Source organism: Narcine bancroftii, chromosome 6 (assembly GCF_036971445.1).
Source record: "Narcine bancroftii isolate sNarBan1 chromosome 6, sNarBan1.hap1, whole genome shotgun sequence".
NCBI lineage: Eukaryota > Metazoa > Chordata > Chondrichthyes > Torpediniformes > Narcinidae > Narcine > Narcine bancroftii.
In genome coordinates this window covers 137,090,911-137,113,063 of record NC_091474.1, presented here as the reverse complement: position 1 = coordinate 137,113,063, position 22,153 = coordinate 137,090,911, and the positions used below count along the sequence as shown (strand labels likewise).

Sequence of the window (22,153 nt, the reverse complement as noted above, 5' to 3'; positions counted from 1 at the left end):
ACTCCCATTTCCATGGTAACCAACACGTCACTTCTCCAGAATTTGAACCATTTAGTGGCAGCAACATCAATGCATGGGCACAAGTGCCCAAAATTTCTGCTCCTCAGAGGATTGCTTGTCTGACTTTAATAGAAACTGCTCAGTGGTGCCCCCTTCTAGTGGCACCCAGGAGATGTGCCATATCTGCCATTCCTTAGATACACCACTGACATGTGATGTGCTGGTGGAGTAGCCTTGGAGCGCAAGAACACTGGCTTCCTTTCCTCTTGTAACCAATGGACACCACAGGACAGGAACACCAATTATAAGATTTCATATTCTGTGCATTTTTAGTGTAGCTGGGTAATTTTGTTACGATGTCTTCCTTGTGAGAGCAATATTTGTCAGTTATCCCTCTGGAGTTGAGTTGTTGATCATTACCACTCTGTTAGCCCAGATTCCACAAAGAAAAGGCCCTGGTACAGTATATCTGAGCGAACACTTCTTCCCTTGAAATGACTAATTAGTTCATTACAAGTTTATTTTGACTTAACTGTTCATGAATCAGAGAAAAACATTACTGATAAATTATAAAAACGAAAACCTTGTTAATTAATGAGTCTTTAATCCTGGACCTGAAGTGTAAAGCATTTGAACTTTGTTGAATCTAATCTACTGCATTGGTTGTACTTGGTGTGGCCTCCTGTACTTAGGTGAGACCAAAGCACAGATTGGATGACCACTACCTCGAACTCCTACATTCTGTCTGAAGTTCTAAGTTTGAACTTACTGAAACTATTTCATTTCCCTTCACCATTCCCACACAGATATGTCTATGGGAGAGAGGACAGGAGTGGGTTGAGTTAAAAAAAAACCGAGTACTGGAATGGGCTAGGAAAATAGGAGCAGGTAAAGAATAGGTGGGAACGGTTGAAATGGCTTGGGCTGGAGCCTGAAACGTTGGTTATGTATCTTTGCTATTCGTTTGACCTGCTGAGTTTCTCCAACATTGTTTTTACTTAGGGAATTCAATGTTTTGTTTTACTATTGGGTCCGCAGGCAGAATATGATACACTGTTTGTGTTTGGCCTCACCCACAATGGATAAGCCTGAAGAGACACATGTATGTGGGAGAATGAGTAATCCAAATAGCTGGCAACTAGGATTTCCGGAGGTGCACCAGACGTAAAGGAGGTAGCGGCTCCAGTGGACTTGGTTGGAGCGGGTGCATGTCATTGGAAAGGTCTGTTAATGCATTGGATGGGGGCGAGTCTCACACCTCCTTTTGTGATCGCAGCGGCAAATGTGTTTACGTCGATATTTTAATGTAGTGTTATCCTATTTCTTACTAAACTGATTAACATAGCAAAATCGCAGGAGTTGATTAACATACAGCATAACCGGTAAGGGTCCCAAGCTTTCTTGGCTAATTTGCAAAGACAGTGAGCTTTGCGCCTTTGCTGTTGGCGTGTGATTACAGTATTTACACTTTGCTTGGTTGGAAGTGAAGAAAGGGGAGGAGAGAGAGCGGGCTGACATAAAGTATACTACGTGAACTGGAGTCTGTCCTTGTTTGTGGCGATATTACGTGAAGTCGTCCCATCCCTCCAACAATATACGCAGGATGCCTGCTCCCAAATGACGTCGTTGAGCCGTGGCGCTGATTTGTTATTTCATTACAGGAGGGAGGCGGCCTCACGGCAAGGTGAATCGCTGGGAAGAGAAGCAGCTTCAGAAAAAGTCAGTAGACAGCAACTCCTGCTGTGTTGTCAGCGTTGAGTACGCGACCCTGGACTGGTGAATCCCGCCTGGGGAAGAAGCAACAAGCAAACGAAAATAAATTGAAGGTCGCAAGGGCAAGAGGTGAACTTTGTGGAGAAGGTGTGTCTGTCAGACGTTGCTTCTTGCCGAACGTGCAAACTGTTCCTCATAGAATGCCGAGTGAGATTTCGCACACTGCCAGCATGCAGCTCCAGGTGAACCCCTCTCTACCCCTGAGACTTCTAAATAAGGGCCCCGAGTACCTCCGCAGTCAAATCGAGGGGGACCGGCGAGGTCGGCTGAGCGCCGTGGAGAGACTGGCAGCCGATAAGGCCAAGTACGTGAAGAGCCAGGCGGCGAGGGGTTGCAAGGTGGAGCCCAGTGGTTTGAGCAGTTCTGCCTCTGAGGAAGGCAGCAGCAGTTCTAGCGGCGCCAGTAGCAGCACGGAGACTTATCTGGGCACCGGCAGCCCCCAGCAGCAGTTGTTGCCGGGAATTGTGCGGCGCTTGGGATCCAAGAGACAGCTGAGGCCCGACTCGCTGGTCATCTATCGGCAGAAGTGCGAATTCGTCAGGGGAGCGGCGGCCACGAGCAGCAGCCGGAGTTCCAAGGACAGTCGCAGCCTGGTTAGGAGGCTACTGCCGGGCTCCGGTGGCCGGGGTGATAAACAACTGTCGGCGACAGGAGGCGGAGAATTAGCGGAAATTCCAGAACCAGCGGCGCCCCGGGGGGGTCCGGCCGCCTCGCCAGCGGCGCCCCGGGGGGGTCCGGCCGCCTCGCCAGCGGCGCCCCGGGGGGGTCCGGCCGCCTCGCCAGCGGCGCCCCGGGAGGTTCCGGCCGCCTCGCCAGCGGCGTCCCGGGGAGCAGTGGCCGGGCGCACCAAGGAGCCTCTGAAGCGCAGGGGGGTAGGAGTGGGGCTTCAGCGCTCGCACTCCGACCTGAGCTGCCGATACTCCCGAGCCTGTTCGGGCTTGGACAGCTTCTTCGAGCACTGCGGATTGGAGCCCGAGGTGATCGAGGACCTGGCCAGGGAGAAGTTCGTCGCCGCCTCCGACACCCTCGCCCTCAAATTCCGTAGCGTGAGTAGCCCGGACTCAGGCAGCGAACTGTCCAGGCACAGCAGCACCAGTAGCGGCAGCGACCAGCTCAGGGGACCGAACAAACCCCCGCCCTCTGCCCTCTCCGTCATCGAGCGCAACGCCAGAATCATCCAGTGGCTCTATAGCTGTAAGAGGGCCAAGGAATCTAAGATCAAAGCTGCCGCTGCCCTGGTGTAGAGCGGGGACATCAGATTTACTCGGCGTTAAATCTAGGTATGGTTTGGTTCCCTTCTTGCACACGGCTGCCTTCGCCTTTTTCGGGACGTGGACTTCCTCGTCGATCCATCTGTGCAAGATCAGAAACTGCCTTAATGCGAAATGGGGGACGAGAGTGGAAAGAAAACCCTATTGGAATACTGCAGAAACTTCAGAAAGAGTTGGAGCAGTGATGTGGGAGCACTGCACATGTGCTGAAACATCTGCTACTTTCAGATGCAGTCGCACTTTCCTGTCTCCCACACCACTCCTTTCCTTGCAGTCGAGAAAGACATTCCCTCGTCCCCTGCGCGTAAAAACGTGAAATTTAAATGCGATGACTACATCTTGATAAATATTGACTCGATTGTTTTTTTAAGGAGCCAGACTTGTTATTTTGTTTTATTTAAATCATTCATCTCGTGGAATTAAGGGAGAAGTTGAGAGTAAAATTTACCAATGACATCAATTAAAATTTCATTTCCTGAAAAGAGCTGGTAAATCATTCTCCATTATTCGCAAAAAAGCAGAGTGGCATAATCCATACAGCGTGAAGTGGTGAGCTTCAGCCCGCTCAGAAGAAGTAAACTGAACTGTTACTTCACTTCTCTTCAAGGTCGTGTTAAATATTCCTTCCATGGTATTGCCCGATTGAGTTGCTACCTTTTGGATTTGAAATTTGTAATTTAAAAAAATATAAAGATTAATTTTATCGTGGTTTCAGTACAAAGGAGAATGTTACTTTCAAAGGTTCTAGACACTTATAGAAGTTTTCTGTTTGGATCATTTTTTTAAGTGACTAATGATTAGGACATGTAACCATTCACTGTGTATTGAGTGACGTGGATAGATGATTCTTGGGTAATTCTTCACAGGTCACAAAAGCAGGTATGTTTCACACCAAAAAAATACTTTGTAGCAGTTTTAAAAATGTTATCAGATGAATTCTTAACTTTAAAATTCATAAGTCCATTTACATCTGTCACCTAGGAAAGTTAGCCAACTACTGCTCCCTCTTCCCACTGGAGAAAAGGCTCAAAAATATGAAATTGCATGCCAGCGTGCTTTTATTTTGTCAGTTTTTTTCCCTGCAGCCATCAGATTCTTGAAAGAACTCAGCAACAGTGCTCTAATGCTGCCATTGCTTTGTACTTGTGTTTTCTCATTGTAACTCTACACTTTTTAGCTGTGTATGAATGTTAGAATTGATATGTAGACTGCTTGTGGAAGAACTCTTCACATTGAACCAGGTGCAATGTGACAAACTTCAAGAGTAGGGAACTGGAACTAACAGGATTGCTGTACTATACTCAGACCCCAATTATTTTGGGCTGAGTGGCCACCTTCTGTGCTCAAAAAATTCTGTGACCCTGAAAAGTTTTCTTAACATTTTAAAATGTAAACTTTAAAAATATATATTTACAATGCAGGAGAAGCTGATTCCAGCCATTTAAACCTGTGCCTCCCAAATTAACCTGCAAACCCCTATGGTTTGGAAGGTGGGAGAAAACCAGAGGAAACCCAAGCAGACATGGGGAGGACTATATACAGACAGCGCCAGATTCAAATCTGAGTTGCTAGCATTCTAATTGTGTCATGCTAACTGCTACGCTAACCACGCTAATTGGTGTCAGTCATGTAATGTATCCTCTTTTCTAATTGGATGAAAAGGGTTGAAACCTGTTTCTTAGATTCAAGATTCCATTTATTGTCACATGCACAAAAACTTTTGCTTCACAAATCCTAGTCTTGATGCCTGGTCCCAGTCACCAGCAACCTGCAATAACATTTTTAGCAACTTGGCACCATGATGCTCTATTGCTGGGGAACTCTACCCTGTAGGGACCTCTCCATGGTTGGGGGTGGGCTGTTCCCCTACCCTGCTGTTTCCTTGGAGTCTGTACCTTTGAAGTCTGAGCTGCTGTAACATTGGCACTACCATCTAAGCTACCAAACTTTGATCCTTGTTGCTGGTCCTATTCAGCAGGCAGTCTAAACCTGCACAGGGTCAATTGGGTGAGGAGTGCTGAAAGATCATGTTTCTGCTCCCTTACTGCTCCTGGATTGAAACAGTGATATTGCTGCAGCAGCACAGCCATCTTGAGCCCTTAATTTCTCATTGTTACTCTAGGACTGGAGTAATACTGGAGAGGTTTGGAATGGCTTAGTAATCAGTGGACATTGTACATGTTATTGGCATCTTGCACAAGGCATAGTTGTACCTCAGTTATTTGTAACTCTGTCTTATTTGTCTTCATCAGTCTTGATGAAGGGTTCCAGCCTGAAACATTGACTATTTTTCTCCCATTGCTGCTGTTCGATCTACTGAGTTCCTCCAACCAAAAAATGTTCCAGATTCCAGCATTCTGCACTCTTCTGTGTGTCACTTAATAAATAGTTTGAAAGAAATCATATGCATAAATCTCCTCATCCTGTGACAGTTTGATGGCACATAATCCTGGCCATCTTTGAGGTTACTTTGAAATTTTGAATTTTAAACATCTGATGTAGGGTTATGCTGTTGACATCTTTTTGTTTACCATTAAAGTTTTGAACTTGGAATGGTTTAAATTTAATTCCTAAGATATCTTTTTCCTGCCATTTCCAAAATGAACAAATTGTTTTTGAGAATCCCGCTAGAAAAAGCTTTGTTTGTGTGGACGAATAGATGAGCGGATGTTGTTTAGATGTCCACCCGAGGTCTGTCTGAGGAGTTTTGACCAGTCTGCCCAATGATCTGTCAGAAGCTTGGCATTAACACTTGAAATTGGTGATGTGCGAGTTTACTGCAATATTCATTTGACTTTAGCCACCTCCCCATTGATATGACTGGAGAGTCTACTGCCCTGAAATCACTCAAATTTAATAATTCAATTATAATAATTAGACTAGCGGCTAGTAGTTCAAAGCTAACTCGCTTTAAAGATTGTTATTGTTAATAAATTTCAAATTTTGGTGTGGCTGCTCATTGCAAGAATTATTAATGTATTAGGGGAGATGATCACTGAAACTGTACAACTGAGGGCATTGGTGCCTTTAGCTTTCCGATATTTGACAGTTTTTTTGTAAACAGTGCAGTTAACCAGATAGGGGAACAGTGGCAGAAATACTTAGCAAGTCAGGCTCCCCTTGTGGGAAAAGAAAAGTCAATTTTTCCCAGCAATTACCTTTCATGCCCTGCTCTTGGAACACAATTATTGATGCCAGTTTGTTATTTCCTGGTTTTTTGGATTGAATTCAAGTTTTCAAATTAGCTGCTTACTACAACCAGTCATAGAACCATGCCCAACCTGTCACTGTTTATGAGTCAGTCTACATGAAGTTTACACGTGTCTTAATGAAACTAAGGAAATGGTTAATTTCTGTTGCGACGCTCCATCCTGCTCAGCCTTTGAATAAAATTTAAATGTGCAGGGAAATACCAAGATAAACCTTGCTATTTGTTTGGCAGCACCTTGAAAGCTCCTTTAAACAGCCAAATTGTTGATGGTCTTTACAGAAACAAGCTATGTGACTTGCAATCTTGACTGTTTGAGGCATCACCTTTCAGTCAGTAAGCTGATTGGCACCCATATATTGAGTTACTTTGTGGCTGAGTGGTGGATGCAACTTCATTTTGTGATATCAACACTCATTGAAGTTACCTTGTCAACAGCCTTTTCATATGAAAACATTGTTTTTTTTTGCTTCTATGAAAGATGTTTGTATTTATCTAAAATATCTGCGAACTAGTTCCTCTGCAGAATTTGACTGTTGAATTTCTATCAGCCCTAAATCCCTAGAGATTAATTATGCTCTTTACCAGCTTCTGATTGATGAACTTTGTAATCTTTTGGTTAGATAACTTGTAAACGGAAGCTTCATGAAATGATGCTGAATTTTGCCCAAAAGACTAAACTATCTGTTCATGTTAATACACACTAAAAGAAAAATGAGCCACCTTCAAAGCATTCCATGATAAATTTATATGAAATGTGCTTGTATTGATGAATATCTGGGAGATAACCAACATCATAAAGTGCATTCATTACTTGAAGCCCTCAACTTTGCAGTTTTAATTTAAAATCACACCTAGAATTAAGAACACTGAAAATCTTCCTTCATGTTACTATACATTCCCAGTGGATTCATATTTTATCTAATCTTGAACTGTTTTTCACATGGTGTTAAACTGATAGCAGTTGCAATTTATGATATGTAAGTTGGACTTGTTTCTCGTGACCACAAAATAATTGGGCTGCTTCCATCAAAACTTGATTTGCAGTCATTAAAACCTTGAACATGTACAAACTACCTGCTTCAGGTTTAACATTGGAAAGATGATTTACCTGACTCTCTTAGAAGGGAGGTAGGTTAGAGAAAAGCTACTCATTCTCTCTAAACCAGGATTCTGCTTATTTCAGTTCTCCCTCTCCTTGCAACCTGCTATGTAATTTTTATTTGATCTTTGACCTTCAAAATTTTGTGTGAAATAATTCTGGCTGGGATGGATTAATTAAAAATAATTCATCACCAGAATTATTCAGTGTTTATACATAGTTTGGATATTTTTAAGTGAAAACTGTAAGTTGTGGTGATTGTAAAAGGAAACTCTACTTGCTTTTGAGTAAATTCATCAGTATTTTAGATTATAACAACATATACCAGACAAGAAAAGCTGCTTTATGTAAATTGAAAATGTGCTTGTATAATATTCATTATTAAAATAATATTTATGTAAAGAAAAGTGTCATTTTGGTATTCCAACCCTAAATACAGACTGGGAGTGTTCTTGGGTTCTGCAATAGGCTGTTTGGGCAGTACAAATGTAGTTATACAGTATGGAAACAGGTTCTTTGGCCCAACTCATCCATGCTGGCCAAGTTGTCTTCCATTTATCTGCATTTGGCCCAAATCTGTGCAGTTAGAATATGAAACAAGTCTCCAGATGGGTTAGATGAAGTAACACAGGAATATTTCTAGGAAATTTAAACAGGTACATGAAGAGAAAATAAATTGCAATTAATTGTAATAATTTTTAGATTAAATGTTTGCCTGAATGCTCTTTTCCTTGTGAAGTAAATTTTTGTGCAGTTATCCTGTGCATTGGTGGGAAATATCTGGCAGATCCAAAGAAAACCCACCTTGAAAGAAAGATGGTGCTAACTACACAAGATCCTGCAACTCTGGTGCTGTGAGGCAGCAGTTCCAGTAGTTCCTGCCACAGTTACACCATACATTGTAAGGATTCTAAGTATATCAAAAGGATTCTGTGACTTCTGATGGACAGGTCACTTTCAGTATAATGTAGTCTATTTAAGATTAATGAAACAATCCTTCCCAACAGAGAAATGATTGGGATCAATGATATTTGAAGTGGTGTAGAGGATGTGCTGTTAGTCATTTTATTCTTTTTATTCCTTTGATTATTCGGTAGCTTTGAAGGATTTTTTTCCTCTCTACTAGGCTTTCTCCTAGGTTTCATATCTGTATAATTTATATAACTTTATTCTTAGTTGTATCAGGGCAAGGGGGGTGGGAAAAGGATGGGGGAATAAAAAACGGATTCTAGATGTTAAACTGGTGTTGTAAGAGATTGCATTGTATATTTGAATTTACGAGTCTCTGAAAATCAAAAATTATTTAAAAAAACACAATGCTGGGATGCATAACAAAACATTTCATCTATCAATTGAGAAAGATAATTGACAGAACTATATTGACTTCATGAGTCTACATCTAGATTACTGAGAGAAATTGGGCTTTGTTTCAAAATAATATAATGAGAAAGAAGGTATCCATAATTGAATTGTGAATTTATTATATTTTTAGAATTTATTTTGTTGGGGGTGAAACAAGATTTTGCAACTATTTGATGGAATAAAATTACAGAAGATTTGGGGGAAAATTAACCCATAGCCTTTCTGCCATTTGTAGGACTTGAGTACAAGATTTCATGTTTGTAAATTAACAATAGCAAAATTAAATAGGAAATACAATAGGAGTATTTTTTAAAATTTGTATTAAGTTGGTTTAATTGAAAAGGTTGTAGGCAACAAATATTAATAATCATAAAGAAGCTTGATGCTTCTTATGAAGTCCATCAATTTTCACCATTGGAAATGTACAAATGTTGGCTGAGTGGTTTGGGTGGATTAATGGGTTTTTTCATGCAAGAAATATTCAATATGTTATACAACATTCTGAACTAGATTTGAAGATTCTGATCAAACACAGTAATACTTAGTGTTGAGATTTAAATATTTCATTTGTTGTATACACTAAATGTTATTTACTCTACAATGCTTGTTGATAATAGGATGAATAAATCCACAGTATTGGGAGTGAGTTTCTTACTTTCCAGATCCTGGTGCCTATCAAAATTTCACTTGTATGATTAAAAAGAATGTGTACTGTTTTGGATCATTGATTTGGTTTGAATTGTCACGTGGTAAACAACAGTAAAGTGGAGCCCAATATGTCCGACAAGCAGCAAATTACCATATATTTCTGCATATAAGTCAAGTCGTGAAACCCAAAAAAACTCCAAAAATGGGGGTCAATTTATAGACTGGGTATACTTTTGAGATCTTAAATTCAGCTCGAAATCAAATCCATGCAGATCTGGCATTTAATTTGACCCATGAAAAACCGATTTGGTGTATAAGTCAACCCTTGAAAAACCAAAAAAAATTATTGTGACAGATTTTCATTTGAGATTTTTATTGAAAACAACAGCAAAATTAGAATCCTTCAAAATCACTCTCACTCATCGTCTGAGGCAAAGATGGCAGCAAGCACATCCATGCTCTCACTGTTTAAACAGTCATCATTTGGGTCCCAGTCTGTATCTGATGAGACAGTTTCAGCTTCATTGCCAGGGTCCCACAATAAATCATCTTCTGTGCTATCAATTGCACAAGTGATACTGCACATTTTAAACTATTTTATCACAGTCTCCACTGCAACTTGAGCACGAAGTAACATAGCACATCTAGTGATGCAGCATGCATTACCATGCCTTTTGTAAATGACGTTTCTGCACTTCACATCCATGTATTCCATTCCTCGTGCACATGGTCAAGCAGACATCAAGATGTTGCAATATGGACGTCAAACCACCCGGGATAAATGCCATGTAAGCATTATGTAATGCTCATTTACTTTACTCTTCTCAGATAAGTGATTACAAAACATATCCCAGACCAGCAAATTCTGTTCTTTGTGTAACTGCCTGGCTGCCTTTTCCACACATTGTCTATCCACAGTTTTACACCATTTTCATCCATCCATTCTTTTTCATGAAAATGTACAAAAATATCTGCAGGGAATTTTATTTTAGGTTTAATTTTGTGTTTGAGGGGGTCAGGGCCATGCAAAGGACCTTGATAGATGTGTTTTGATTGAGCTCTCCATGAAGAGTTCTAATTAGACGGTTAAAACATGAAAATCAAGATTTTCCTCATCAAAAATATATAAATCTAAAAATTGGATAAAGTCAATACAAAGAAGCCTGATCTTGATTAAACAAAAGAAATAATATGATGATGTAAAAAGATAATTATGTGCTTAAAAACCTTAAATTATTCAATGATATATTCTGCGACTTTGAGGGTTGAAGCAGCAGAGGGAACCAGCAATTTCACAAGACCAAGAACTAAGTGGAAGATTCTCTGTAAAGTTTGTAAAAAAGATTGAGCTTGCCGAGGGAGAAGATTGTGAAAATATTTAAAATGGAGCAAAGTAAATGTAGTAAAAGTTGTACTTTTAAAACTTTTTATTCTTGCTGAGCTGTCTTGTACTTTTTGTTTAAAAGTAAAGTGGATAGAAATATTCACAGAGAGCTCAGTAAAAGGGAAAAAAAATCTGGGATAAGTATTTAGCAGGGGGAGAATGGTGCCTGGATAGGAGCAACAAAAAAAATGGCGTTAAAGGAAGGAGTTCTTCCTCCAGAGATTCCATGGGCTTTTCTCGCGGGCTTTCGGGGCTCTACGTATACGTCACCATCGGGGCAGGAACATTGTGTGTTTTTCTTAAAGGAGAAGGATCACTTTACTATTTAAAGAGAAAATGAGTCTTGGCATACTGAAACAAAAATAAAAGGCAGATATAATCTTTTTCAAGAAACAAATCTTACCATATTGGAACAAGCAAAATTAAAAAGGGGATGGGTGGGGAAAGTAATATCATCTTTACTTGGATAAAAAGCAAGAGGTGTAGTGAATTTAATTAATACAAATATACTAAAAATAATAGAAGAGACGGTAACTGATCAAGTTAGAAGATTTGTAATGGCACATTGAAAAATTTATGCAGAATCATGGACGTTTATGAATATTTATGTAAAAAACTATGATGATGAAGTCTTTATGAAGGATATTTTTTCAAAACTGCAGGGAGAACACAAAGTACATTGATTGAAAAGATTTCAATTTTTGTTTAGATCCAATATTGGACAAATCAGCAAAAACAACAACGAGGGCAAAAGCAGCAAAAATGACATTATCAACTCTTAGAAAGAGACTATTAATTCTATTCAAGGATACATGATTCACTTACAAGAATTGACCTATTTTTAATGTCTGATCAGTTACAAAGAGAGTGGTAAAAACGGAATATTTTATCAGACCACTCGCAGTTAACTATTACGATAATGGAAAAGCTAAAATGTATGTACAGATGGTGCCTTAATGCTACATTATTAAAGAGGAAGGATTTTTGTGACTTTATTAAGAGACAGATAGAAATATTTTGTGAAAACAATCTACCTTTTACTGACAATAGTTTTCTAATATAGGATACACATAGCTTACTTGAGGGGACAAATTATTTCTTATACTAAAAATCTTAAGAGAGAATATGCAAAAGACATAAGGTTTAGAGAAGGATATAACAAAATTGGAGAAAGAATATCAGATATCAGGAACACAAGAAAAATATAGAATATTAGAGAATAAAAGGTTACAATATAATACACTACAAATGTTTATAATGGAGAAAATGATACTAAAAACTAAACAAAAATAATATGAGCTAGGAGAATGGGTACACAAAGTGTTATCTTGGCAGGTAAAAGCAGAGGAGTCATCCAGAATGATAAATGCAACAGAAACAGATACTTTTACATATAATAAAAAAAAACACATTTAGACAATACTATATGAAACTATATAAATCAGAATTATTAGGAGATGAAAACAAAATGGAAGCATTTTAACAAATCTTGAACTTCTTAAACTAAAAGAGAGAGAACAAAGATGATTTAGATGCACCTTTTACAAGGGAAGAAATAGAGAAAGCTTTAGGTGCTTTACAAGCTAACAAGTCCCTGAGGGAAGATGGGTTTCCTCCTAAGTTCTATAGATAATTTAAAGATTTGTTGATGCCTCTTTTGATGGATGTGTTGGACCAAGCAGTGGAGACCCAAACCCTCCTGGAAACTTTTTCAACTGCTTTAATTACAGTGCTACCAAAAAAAGGTAGAGACCCACTAAAAGCCTCATCATACAGACCAATATAACTTCTGAATTCAGAATATAACATTCTAGCAAATACATTAGATTGGGTGAGTATTTTTCAAAGTTAATACATCCAGATCAGGTGGGATTTGTTAAAGGAAAACACTCTTCAAATAGTCTAAGTAGATTATTCATTATAATACATATGGCAAAATCAAGGTTAAATCCAAACATAACTTTCTCTAGATGCAGAAAAGGCATTCGACCAACTAGAATTGTCTTTCTTATATAAAACATTGGAAAAAATTGGTGTAGGTAGAACATTTATAAATTGGTTTAAAACTTTATTATAAGCACAAGGTAAAATTATAACTAATAACCAAATGTCATCTATTTTTCCCTTGATTAGATTGATTAGACAGGGGTGTCCCCTATCTCCAGGATTATTTATACTAGCAATTGAACTTCTGGAGGTGATTATAATAAGAGATCCAGATATTGAGGGCATAAAAATTGGACAGGAAGAACATAAAATTAGTTTATTTGCTGATAGTGTGCTATTATATATGTCTGACCAATCTGAATCACTGATAAGATTACAATATTAGAAAAATATGGAATAACATCAGAATACAAAATAAATATGGATAAAAAGGAGATAATGACATTGCATAATTTTGATTTATGAAAGATACCAAAAAGGCAGAGGATTTAAATGGAAGAAAGATAGAATTAAATATTTAGGAATAATGAGAGATAATGATTTACACAAATTATATAACCTTAATTATACCCCTCTATTAGAAAAAATAGAAAAAGATTTTACAGAAATGGAAAGATCTGCCAATTACATTAATAGGAAGGGTAAACTGTATCAAAATGAAGGTAATGCCAAGACTACAGTATCTTTTTCAATCAATGCCTATTGTACTAACTAAAAATCCATTTAAGATAATAATAAATGTTTAAGACAATTCCTATAGAAAATGTACCAAGAATTGCACTGGAAAAGTTAACATGGGACTATAAATTGGAAGGATGTAGACAATAAAGGACTTGATTTATGTAGAATAAAGGACTTGATTTATGTAGAATGTTAAGACATTAACAAAGAAAACATATAATCCTATATTAATACACATAATTAGAATATGGCAAGATATAAATTAATATATCAGGACAAAAGCAGGTACTGTATATAACTAAGACACCATTATGTAAAAATGTACTATTGCCTATGATTCACGGTAACAAAATATTGAATTTATGTATGACAAAGGAATAAGATATTTTGATGATTGTTACATGGAAGGATCTCATGTCTTTTGAACAATTAAGAAATATGTATGGAGTAGCTATTGGACATTCTTTTGCTTTCTCCAATTAAATCATTCTTAAGAGAAAGATTGGAACCAAACAAACTTAGACCCACCTGAAATTAGTAAGATGGAATGAACGATTTGGATGGAGAACACAACTAAATTTATATCTAAGATGTACTATGCTCTCCAAAATGAAAGTACAAACTCAGCTTAACAGAGATCAAGAGGGAGATGGAAGTTGGCTTTAGGAGTTGTAATAATGAAAAGATGCTGGTCTGATTGGTGTTTGGATAAAATAATGTCAATTATAAATGCAAAATATGGATTAGTACGGTATAATTTTCTACATAATCTATACCTCACATCACAGAAATTACATGAATCAAAATCGGAAATATCAGAGATGTGTTTTAGATGTGGAATAGAAATAGGAACATTTGTACATGCTATATGGTCTTGTGTGAAGATGAGACCATTCTGGCAGGATAACAGGGGTGGCCTTTATATATGATCCGGAGCATTATCTTTTGGGAAAATTTATTGAAATAAGTAATAAACTAACTACATTCCAAATTTCATTTGTTAAAATAGCTTTAGCTGTGGCTAAGAAATGTATTGCATTTACTTGGAAATCCGACTCCTCTCTACAGATAGAATGATGGAAGACAGAGATAAAAACTTGTATTCCTTTGAAAAAAAAACCCACATACAATCTAAAGAACAAATATGACACATTTATAAAAGTATGGAAACCATATTTGGATTATATAGGGCCAAAATATAAAAAGGTGCTACTATTATAAAAATATAAGTGACCTCCCCGATGAAGATTTTCTTTTATAAACCCAATTGTAAGCCCTGACAGTGTATGGATTTACACTGTGAGGGGGGGAGGGAGGGAAGGGGTTGTTGTGTTTTGTTTTGTAAGAACAAGAGTTATATACAAATATATTTATATATTTTGAAAATGGAAAATTTTGATATGTATATTTATGGAAAAAAACCAAAAATAAAATATTCAAAAAAATTTGCGATTGAAGATTACCATGGGTCTTAACTTTGTTGACCATGCACAATAACAGCATGGTAAACCTACCCTTTCATGGCCTGTACTTCTGATTTGCACATTTTTTAACACCTTTTCATTCCACTGTTCTATTGCCTATCATGTCAAAATTCATGGGAGTTTTGTCCATGTTTCTGATATTTTGCAATGCAAACTTGTGTTTCTGTTGGTTATGTATAATAAACTGGTGAAAACTTACAACTTTATCATCAAGATCTTTCAGTAGTTTCTGTGAAATTTTTGTTTCTTGTCATAATACCATATTTTTCCTGTTCATAAAATGGTTGCACTCACCTACTGTAGTTTCAAAATCTTTACTGAGGTCTGGGTGCAACTTTGCCCACTGCAGTGCAAATGTTCTTACTTATCTTGTCTCTGTTCACGTATCCATTCTGCAACGTAATTTTCCAATTCTGGCCAATGAGTGATTCCTTTTCTCAATGAACATTGCCTTTTTGGTATTTTTCTTAAAGTCTCTTCTTTCTTCCTCCAATCTCTTACCAACTTCAGCAGTACAATTGTTGGTTTTCTTGGCCATTTCTATCACTTTCAACTTAAAACTTGCTTCAAATTTCATCGCAAGTTGAGTTGTGTCAATGGACCCTCCATGACACCAATCACCTCTAGCCAACGCCCAGAAGATCAATCTGCACAATCTTTTGAGGTCGACGTATACACCTGTCAGCAACCCATCTCAGGCACCACAATCTTTGGGGTTGACTTATATGCCAGTCAACAGACCAACTCAGGCATACTATAAATTGGGATTGACTTATACTCCAGATATACCATAAAAAGCCTAAAAATTAGGCTAAAAAATGGGGGTCAACTTATACGCTGGAATATACAGTAACTAATTGAACAGGTGATCTTTGTGATATTGAAGGAACAACATAGAAACATGTGGACCATGGTTACAGACAGTGGGCCAAATGAAGCTCCCGATTCAATATCACAGCAGGAGCTGCAGATGGAATTACTGTTATACCCATGATGCTAAGAAGATGATGAAAGGTACAGTTTATAAGCTAGTCCCAATAAATCCACAGGCAAAATGACAATGAATTCACCACCAGGAAGACCAGTAGATACAGGCAAATGAAGGAGGAATCCCCTGTAGCCATGTCCCTCTCAAACAGGTATTCCATCCTGGAGAATGTTTGGAGGTGTGTGGAGGTGGGCCCTTTGGGAAATTAGCAATAGTTGAGTCTGTGACACCATAGTTGGCTCTGATAGACAGCAGGGGAGGAAAATTATTGGGTGACTCGATTAGGTGACTCGATTATTAGGTGACTTGATAGTGAGATATAGTGACTCGCTAGTGAGGGGGAAATCGATAATAGTTTCTGTGACTGCAAAAATAGAGTCCAGGGTTGTATGTTACCTCCCTCATGCCAGGGTCATGGATATCTGGTTGCAGGGCATCTGAAAAGTGAGGGTTGCTACTTAGAATTTGTAGCACATGTTGGTAATAATAATGTGTATAAAGAGGTTGAGGTCCTGCATGATGAATTTAGGAAGTCAGATAGAAAGTTAAAGTGCAGGACTCTTGATGTGAATCTCTGGTTAAGAGGATGGTGCAGGAGATGGTATTGGACACCTGGATCATTGAGACCACTTCTGGATAGGTGGGTGAGTCACACTTGAACTGGAAGAGGACCAAGATCCTGGCAGGGAGTTTTGCTCAGACTAGTAGGGAGGTTTTAAATTATTTTAGCAGGTACTTGGAATAATACAGCAAATGAAGAGATAGTCTGGAGGGGGTGGGATAGGGAGGGAGGGAAACATCACATTTGTAATTAGTTGGTGGATATTTGTATATATTGAAGAACAAAAAAATAAAATACAAAACATTACAAATGTACAAGGTGGAGAAGAACATAATGAAAACAAAGCAAAAGTATTATGAATTGGGAGAAAAAACACATAAAATATTGCCTGGCAACTTAAAACAGAATAAGCTAAAACAACTGTATTTGCATCAAGGAAAAAGGACAAACAAATCATATATAACCCAACAGAGATTAATGAAAACTTTAAGCAATTTTATGAACAATTATACCAAACTGAAAATGAAGGGAAAGATGATAAAATAGAAGAGTTTTTAGCTAAAATTGAACTGCCAAAATTGCAAGAGGAACAAAACAAACTGATAAAACCATTTGAAGTAGAGGAAGCACAAGATATATTGAAAAAGCTGCCCAACAATAAAACACCAGGAGAGGATGGATTTCCAATAGAATTTTATAAAACATTTAAAGAGTTATTAATTCCTCCTCTCCTGGAAGTAATGAATCAGGTAGAAGAAACACAAAACTTGCCAGACTCATGTAAGACAGCTATAATTACAGTAATACCAAAGATGAGGAAGAATCCATTAACACCAGCATCATATAGACCAATATCTCTACTTAACTCAAATTATAAGATAATACTGAAATTATTAGCAAACAGATTGGCCGACTGTGTACCAAAAATAGTAAAACAAGATCAAACTGGATTTATTAAGAAAAGCCGAACAGCGGATAATGTCTGTTAACTTATTAATCTAATTCATACAGCTCAAGGAAATAAGAAAACAACAGAGGCTGTTGCCTTAAATGCAGAAAAAGCCTTTGACAAGGTAGAATGTGTCTTGGGTAAACTTATACCTCTCACTTTGTTCGTTTTAGATTGGTCACAGTGTTCGAGCTACTGAAAGAAAATAGACACACACACCGAGAGCAGTTCAGTTTATACAAGTCTTTATTACTAAATCTAAAGCTGAATTCACACTACAATATGCAAGCCCTTCCCAATTATACTTATCAATGCCTGGACTGGTCCCAACTGCTGAAGTGAGGCACACTTGTAGTAGGTTGTTGGGGCGCTGGTAGCAGCTTCTCTACTTCCCTCGACCGGGACGTTAGCTGGACTCTTGAAGTTCTTCTTCTTGCTGAGAGATGTAGCCACCTCTTCCAGAGTCTCTCTCTTCAGCAGTGGGACCAGGGCTTATATTACCCAAAAGTTGTTTACTTCAGATCCTATCTCTTTGAACAAATGGTTTATTATCTTCCTCTTGCTGAGAGATGTTGCCACCTCTTGGAGAGTCTCTCACTTCAGCAGTGGGACCATGGCTCATATCACCCCAAAAGTTGTTTACCTCAAATCCTATCTCTTTGAACAAAGGGTTTAATTATCTTCAAGGTCTCCTGACAGTCTGCGACCAACAAATGTAAACTGCTCTGGGCCTCATAAGTGTAAATTAGATAATGTCTTCCTATTCAACTGCATCCTGGGCCCCATGGTGGAATTTAGATTATGTATTCTGATGCAACTGCATCCCTTCTTTCATAAGCTGGTCTAAATCCTCCATTACAGAGTGGAACTACTTATTTAAGGTACTACAGAAGTTCAATCTGCCAGAAAAATATATTAATTGAATTAAAGCATTATATAATGGACCATTGGCAAAGGACCATTGGATATGTATTGAACCAATTTAAATTAAGTAGATCAACTAGACAGGGATGTCCATTATCCCCCTCATTGTTTGCCTTAGCAATAGAACCATTGGCAGAGCTGATAAGAATAGAAAATAAAATAAAAGGGATAAAAATAAAGGTGGAGTATAAAATCAGTTTATTTGCAGATAACATCATCGTATATCTAAAAGAACCAGAGATATCAATAAAAGAATAACATAAAAAATTGAAGGAATATGGAGAAATATCGGGGTACAAGGTCAATGCAAATAAAAGTGAAGTGATGCCAATGAGTAATGCAGATTATACAGAAATTTAAAAAGAATCACTATTTAAATGGCAAGCACAAGCAATCCAATACTTAGGTATCAGGTTAGACAATAACTTAAGCCACTTGTACAAACTAAATTATCAGCCATTAATAAAGAAATTGTAGGAAGACTTAGAACATTGGAAAGAACTACCGCTAGCGTTGATAGGGAGGATGAACTGCATTAAAATGAATGTGTTTCCAAGGATACAATACATATTTCAAATGTTACCAATTCCCTTAACAGAGAAATTCTTTGATGAACTAAAGAGAATAATAAGGAAATTCTTGTGGAAAGGGGGGGAAAATGAGGGTAGTGCTAGATAAATTAACAGAGAGGTATCACCAAGGTGGTTTGCAGTTACCAAACTTCAGAAATTATTATAGAGCTGCACAATTAAGGTATTTATCAGATTTTTACCATATGAGAGAAAAACCAGACTGGACTAAGATAGAACTAGACAAAATAGGGGAGAAGGTACTGGAACATATACTTTAAAAGCTGGTTCAATATAAAAGCTCACCAGTATTGCATCATTTACTTAATATATGGAAGAAGTTCCATGTAGAAAGGGAAAAAAAAATGAATTACCAAATTCCAAAATTGTTATTGACTCAAAATCCACTAATCCCTTTTACAATAGATAAAAGGGATTCCTTTAGAGAATGGGAGAGAAAAGGAATCAAAAGAATAGAAAATTGTTTTTTGGGAAATAATTTATTAACATTTGAACTGTTGAAGGACAAAAATGGAATAACTCATGGTACAATGTTTGCATATCAAAAAAAATCCAGATATCTTTCTTTTAAGTAACATAAGAAGTAAAGAATTAGGCTTCAAAATGGATAAAGCGCAAAAAAGATTCATTATTATAGCCTTAGTAGTCGCAAAAAAATGTATAATGTTAACTTGGAAAATGGAAGAGAACCTGAGAATTCTGCAATGGTACATGGAAATGAATAAATTTATTCCACTGGAAAAAAACCATATAATTTAAAAAATAAAGTCACATTGTTTGAACAAATTTGGGAACCATACATGGAACATAACAGAGAGAGCTTGCCTCGGACCTCCATCCCCTAAAATGATAAGAAGACAAAACGATTTGATTTAGTGTGTAAAAGTACATGACATTTTTCTTATTTGTTTTTCCTTTGTGTGAAGACATTGTTTTATGGTTTTATTGTATTGTATATGTTGAATATGTATTGGTTTTGGAGGGGGGTGTGAAGGGGGGGTGTGAAGGGGGGGTGGAAGGGGGGGGAAAAGAGGAAAAATGCCACTCTGTATATTTAATGAGAAACGTTTCGTATTTTGGTTGATATGGTTCACAGTGTGAAAAATAAAAAAATATTTAAAAAAATAACTTCTCCTTTGACTCATCCCACTTTATCCATGTCAAAGGAATAGCCATGGGTACACAAATGGGCCCCAGCTATGCCTGCTTTTTTGTTGGCTATATGGAGCAATCCATGCTTTTTTGTTGGTTATATGGAGCAATCCATGCTACAAGCTATGCAGATAAGGCTCCCCTCAACTTCCTCAACTTCATTGATAACTACTTTGGTGCTGCCTCATGCACCCATCTTGAGCTCGTCAATTTTATCCACTTTGCTGCCAATTTCCACCCTGTTCTCAAATCCACTCAGTCTATCTCTCTTTCTCAATCTCTCTGGCTCCATCTTGGGAGACAAACTCTCAATAGATATTTTCTGCAAACCCACCAACTCCAATAGCTACTCATCTACATCTCTTCACACCATTCCCTCTAAAAGAATTCCATTTCTTTCTCACAATTCCTCCATCCTGTCGCATCTGCTGCTAGGATGAGGTCTTCCATGTGAGATCATCTGAGATAACCCCCTTCTTCAAAAAAAGTGGCATCTCCTCTGCGATCATTAACTCTGCCCTCACCTACATATACTCCATTACCCACACAGCTGCCCACACCACCTATCTCCCTATGTACAAGGATAGGATTCCCTTTTTCTTCATCTACCATCCCACTAGCCTCTTCGTCCAACATATCATCATCCTCCACCATTTCTGCCACATACTATGTGATTCCACCACCAGACACATCTTTGCTGCTCCTTCCCTCTCTGCTTTCACAGAGAGTTCTCCCTCCATGACTCATTCATCCTCTCCTCCCTTCCAACCAATTGCCTCCTTGGCACTAATCTTTGTGACCCAGGAAGTGCTACACTTGCACTAACACCTCCTCCCTCACCACTATTCAGGGCCCCAAACAGTCCTTCGAAGTGAAACAACACTTCACTTGTGAATCTGCAGGGGTTATCTACTGAATACAGTGTGTTACGGGTTATATTATATATAAATATGTCTTTAAAAAAGATAGATTGTGGTGGATTTCATGTAGGTCACTTTACAAGCAGATACTTACACTTCACATCTCATTTAAAATGCAAATGCTTGACTGAAGCCAGACATTCAAGTGGCTTTGCAAAAGACAATGGAACTGCTTTGGAAGGATAATGTCCATGCTCAGAGGCTGATAAGATCTTTCAAAGATTGGGTTTGGAGCCCTGAAATGAGTTCTGGTTTTTACAAGCAGATGAGGCTGCATGGGAGATTATGGGTAGGAAAGACTGCCATTACTTTGGTGCATTTTGAGTCACAGAGAGCAGCCCCAGTTCAGGAGCAGCCAGCAGGGCTGTGACAACCAAACCCGCCATCCCCCAACATCCCCCATCACCCGCTCCTGCCCCGACATTCCCCGCTGGCTGCCCCTGCCCCAATGCTCCCCCGCCAGCCATCCCTGCCCCAATGTCCCCCACCGACCTCCTCTCCCCAGTAGGGCAGGGTCTGCCAGGCAACAGGCCAGGGAGCGGCTGTCAGGCAGCGGGGCAGAAGGATGCCAGGCTGCGGGGTGGGGGAAAGCTATCAGGTAGCAGAGCAGGGGGATGTCAGGCAGCGGGGCGGAGGGCGGCTGTCAGGCAGCGGGGTGGGGGGTGGCTGTCAGGCAGCGGGGCAGGGGTGGCTGTCAGATAATGGGACTGGGGGTGGCTGTCAGGCAAAGGGGTGGGGTGGCTGTCAGGCAGTGGGGAAGGGGGGCTGTCGGGCAGTGGGGCGGGGGGCTGTCAGGCAGCGGGGAGTTGGGTCACTTGCTAATAGAGTCATCAGCCCGCCCCCAGGCAGTCGCTTGCAGCGGCTACACATTCAGGTGCCTCGGAAGAGCCCGGCACTCCGCCGATTATCCCTCCCGGAGGAGAGTTGTTGTCAGTGCCTCAGAGGCACTTTCAGAGCATTCAGGGGAGTACTTCCTTAGCGGCATGGGGGGGAAATATGTGGCTTTACAATGGGGTGTTCAGGCCACCTGAAAGGGCCTTTAGAGAGAGAGAGAGAGAACTGAGTGGTATGGTAGCTTTTGGTGGCTGCAACATGGCAAGCTGGCAGGTTTGTTGAAAACCCCATTTTGAAGATGGGTTGTGAGTTATGAGTTCAACCTGTTGAAAACCCTTGTCGTCCTTACAAGAGGAAATGGCTGGCGAGAGTGT

The 22,153-nt window shown here is 38.9% G+C and overlaps 1 protein-coding gene and 1 long non-coding RNA gene across 2 annotated transcripts in view; one reads left to right on the top strand and one right to left on the bottom strand.

Annotated features, from left to right (window-relative positions):
- LOC138736521 (uncharacterized) overlaps positions 1–22,153 on the bottom strand; it is a 203,937-nt gene that overhangs the window by 80,005 nt on the left and 101,779 nt on the right. The gene's annotated exons all lie outside the window — the stretch shown is intronic.
- On the top strand, positions 1,540–8,445 carry fam110c (family with sequence similarity 110 member C). Its single transcript, XM_069886164.1, has one exon. It carries the CDS (start codon positions 1,914–1,916, stop codon positions 3,015–3,017), a length of 1,104 nt encoding a protein of 367 aa, XP_069742265.1. The 5' UTR covers positions 1,540–1,913; the 3' UTR covers positions 3,018–8,445.

Bases quoted from the DNA above. Each gene is read 5' to 3' on its own strand.
- fam110c (XM_069886164.1), top strand. From the start codon at position 1,914: ATGCCGAGTGAGATTTCGCACACTGCCAGCATGCAGCTCCAGGTGAAC.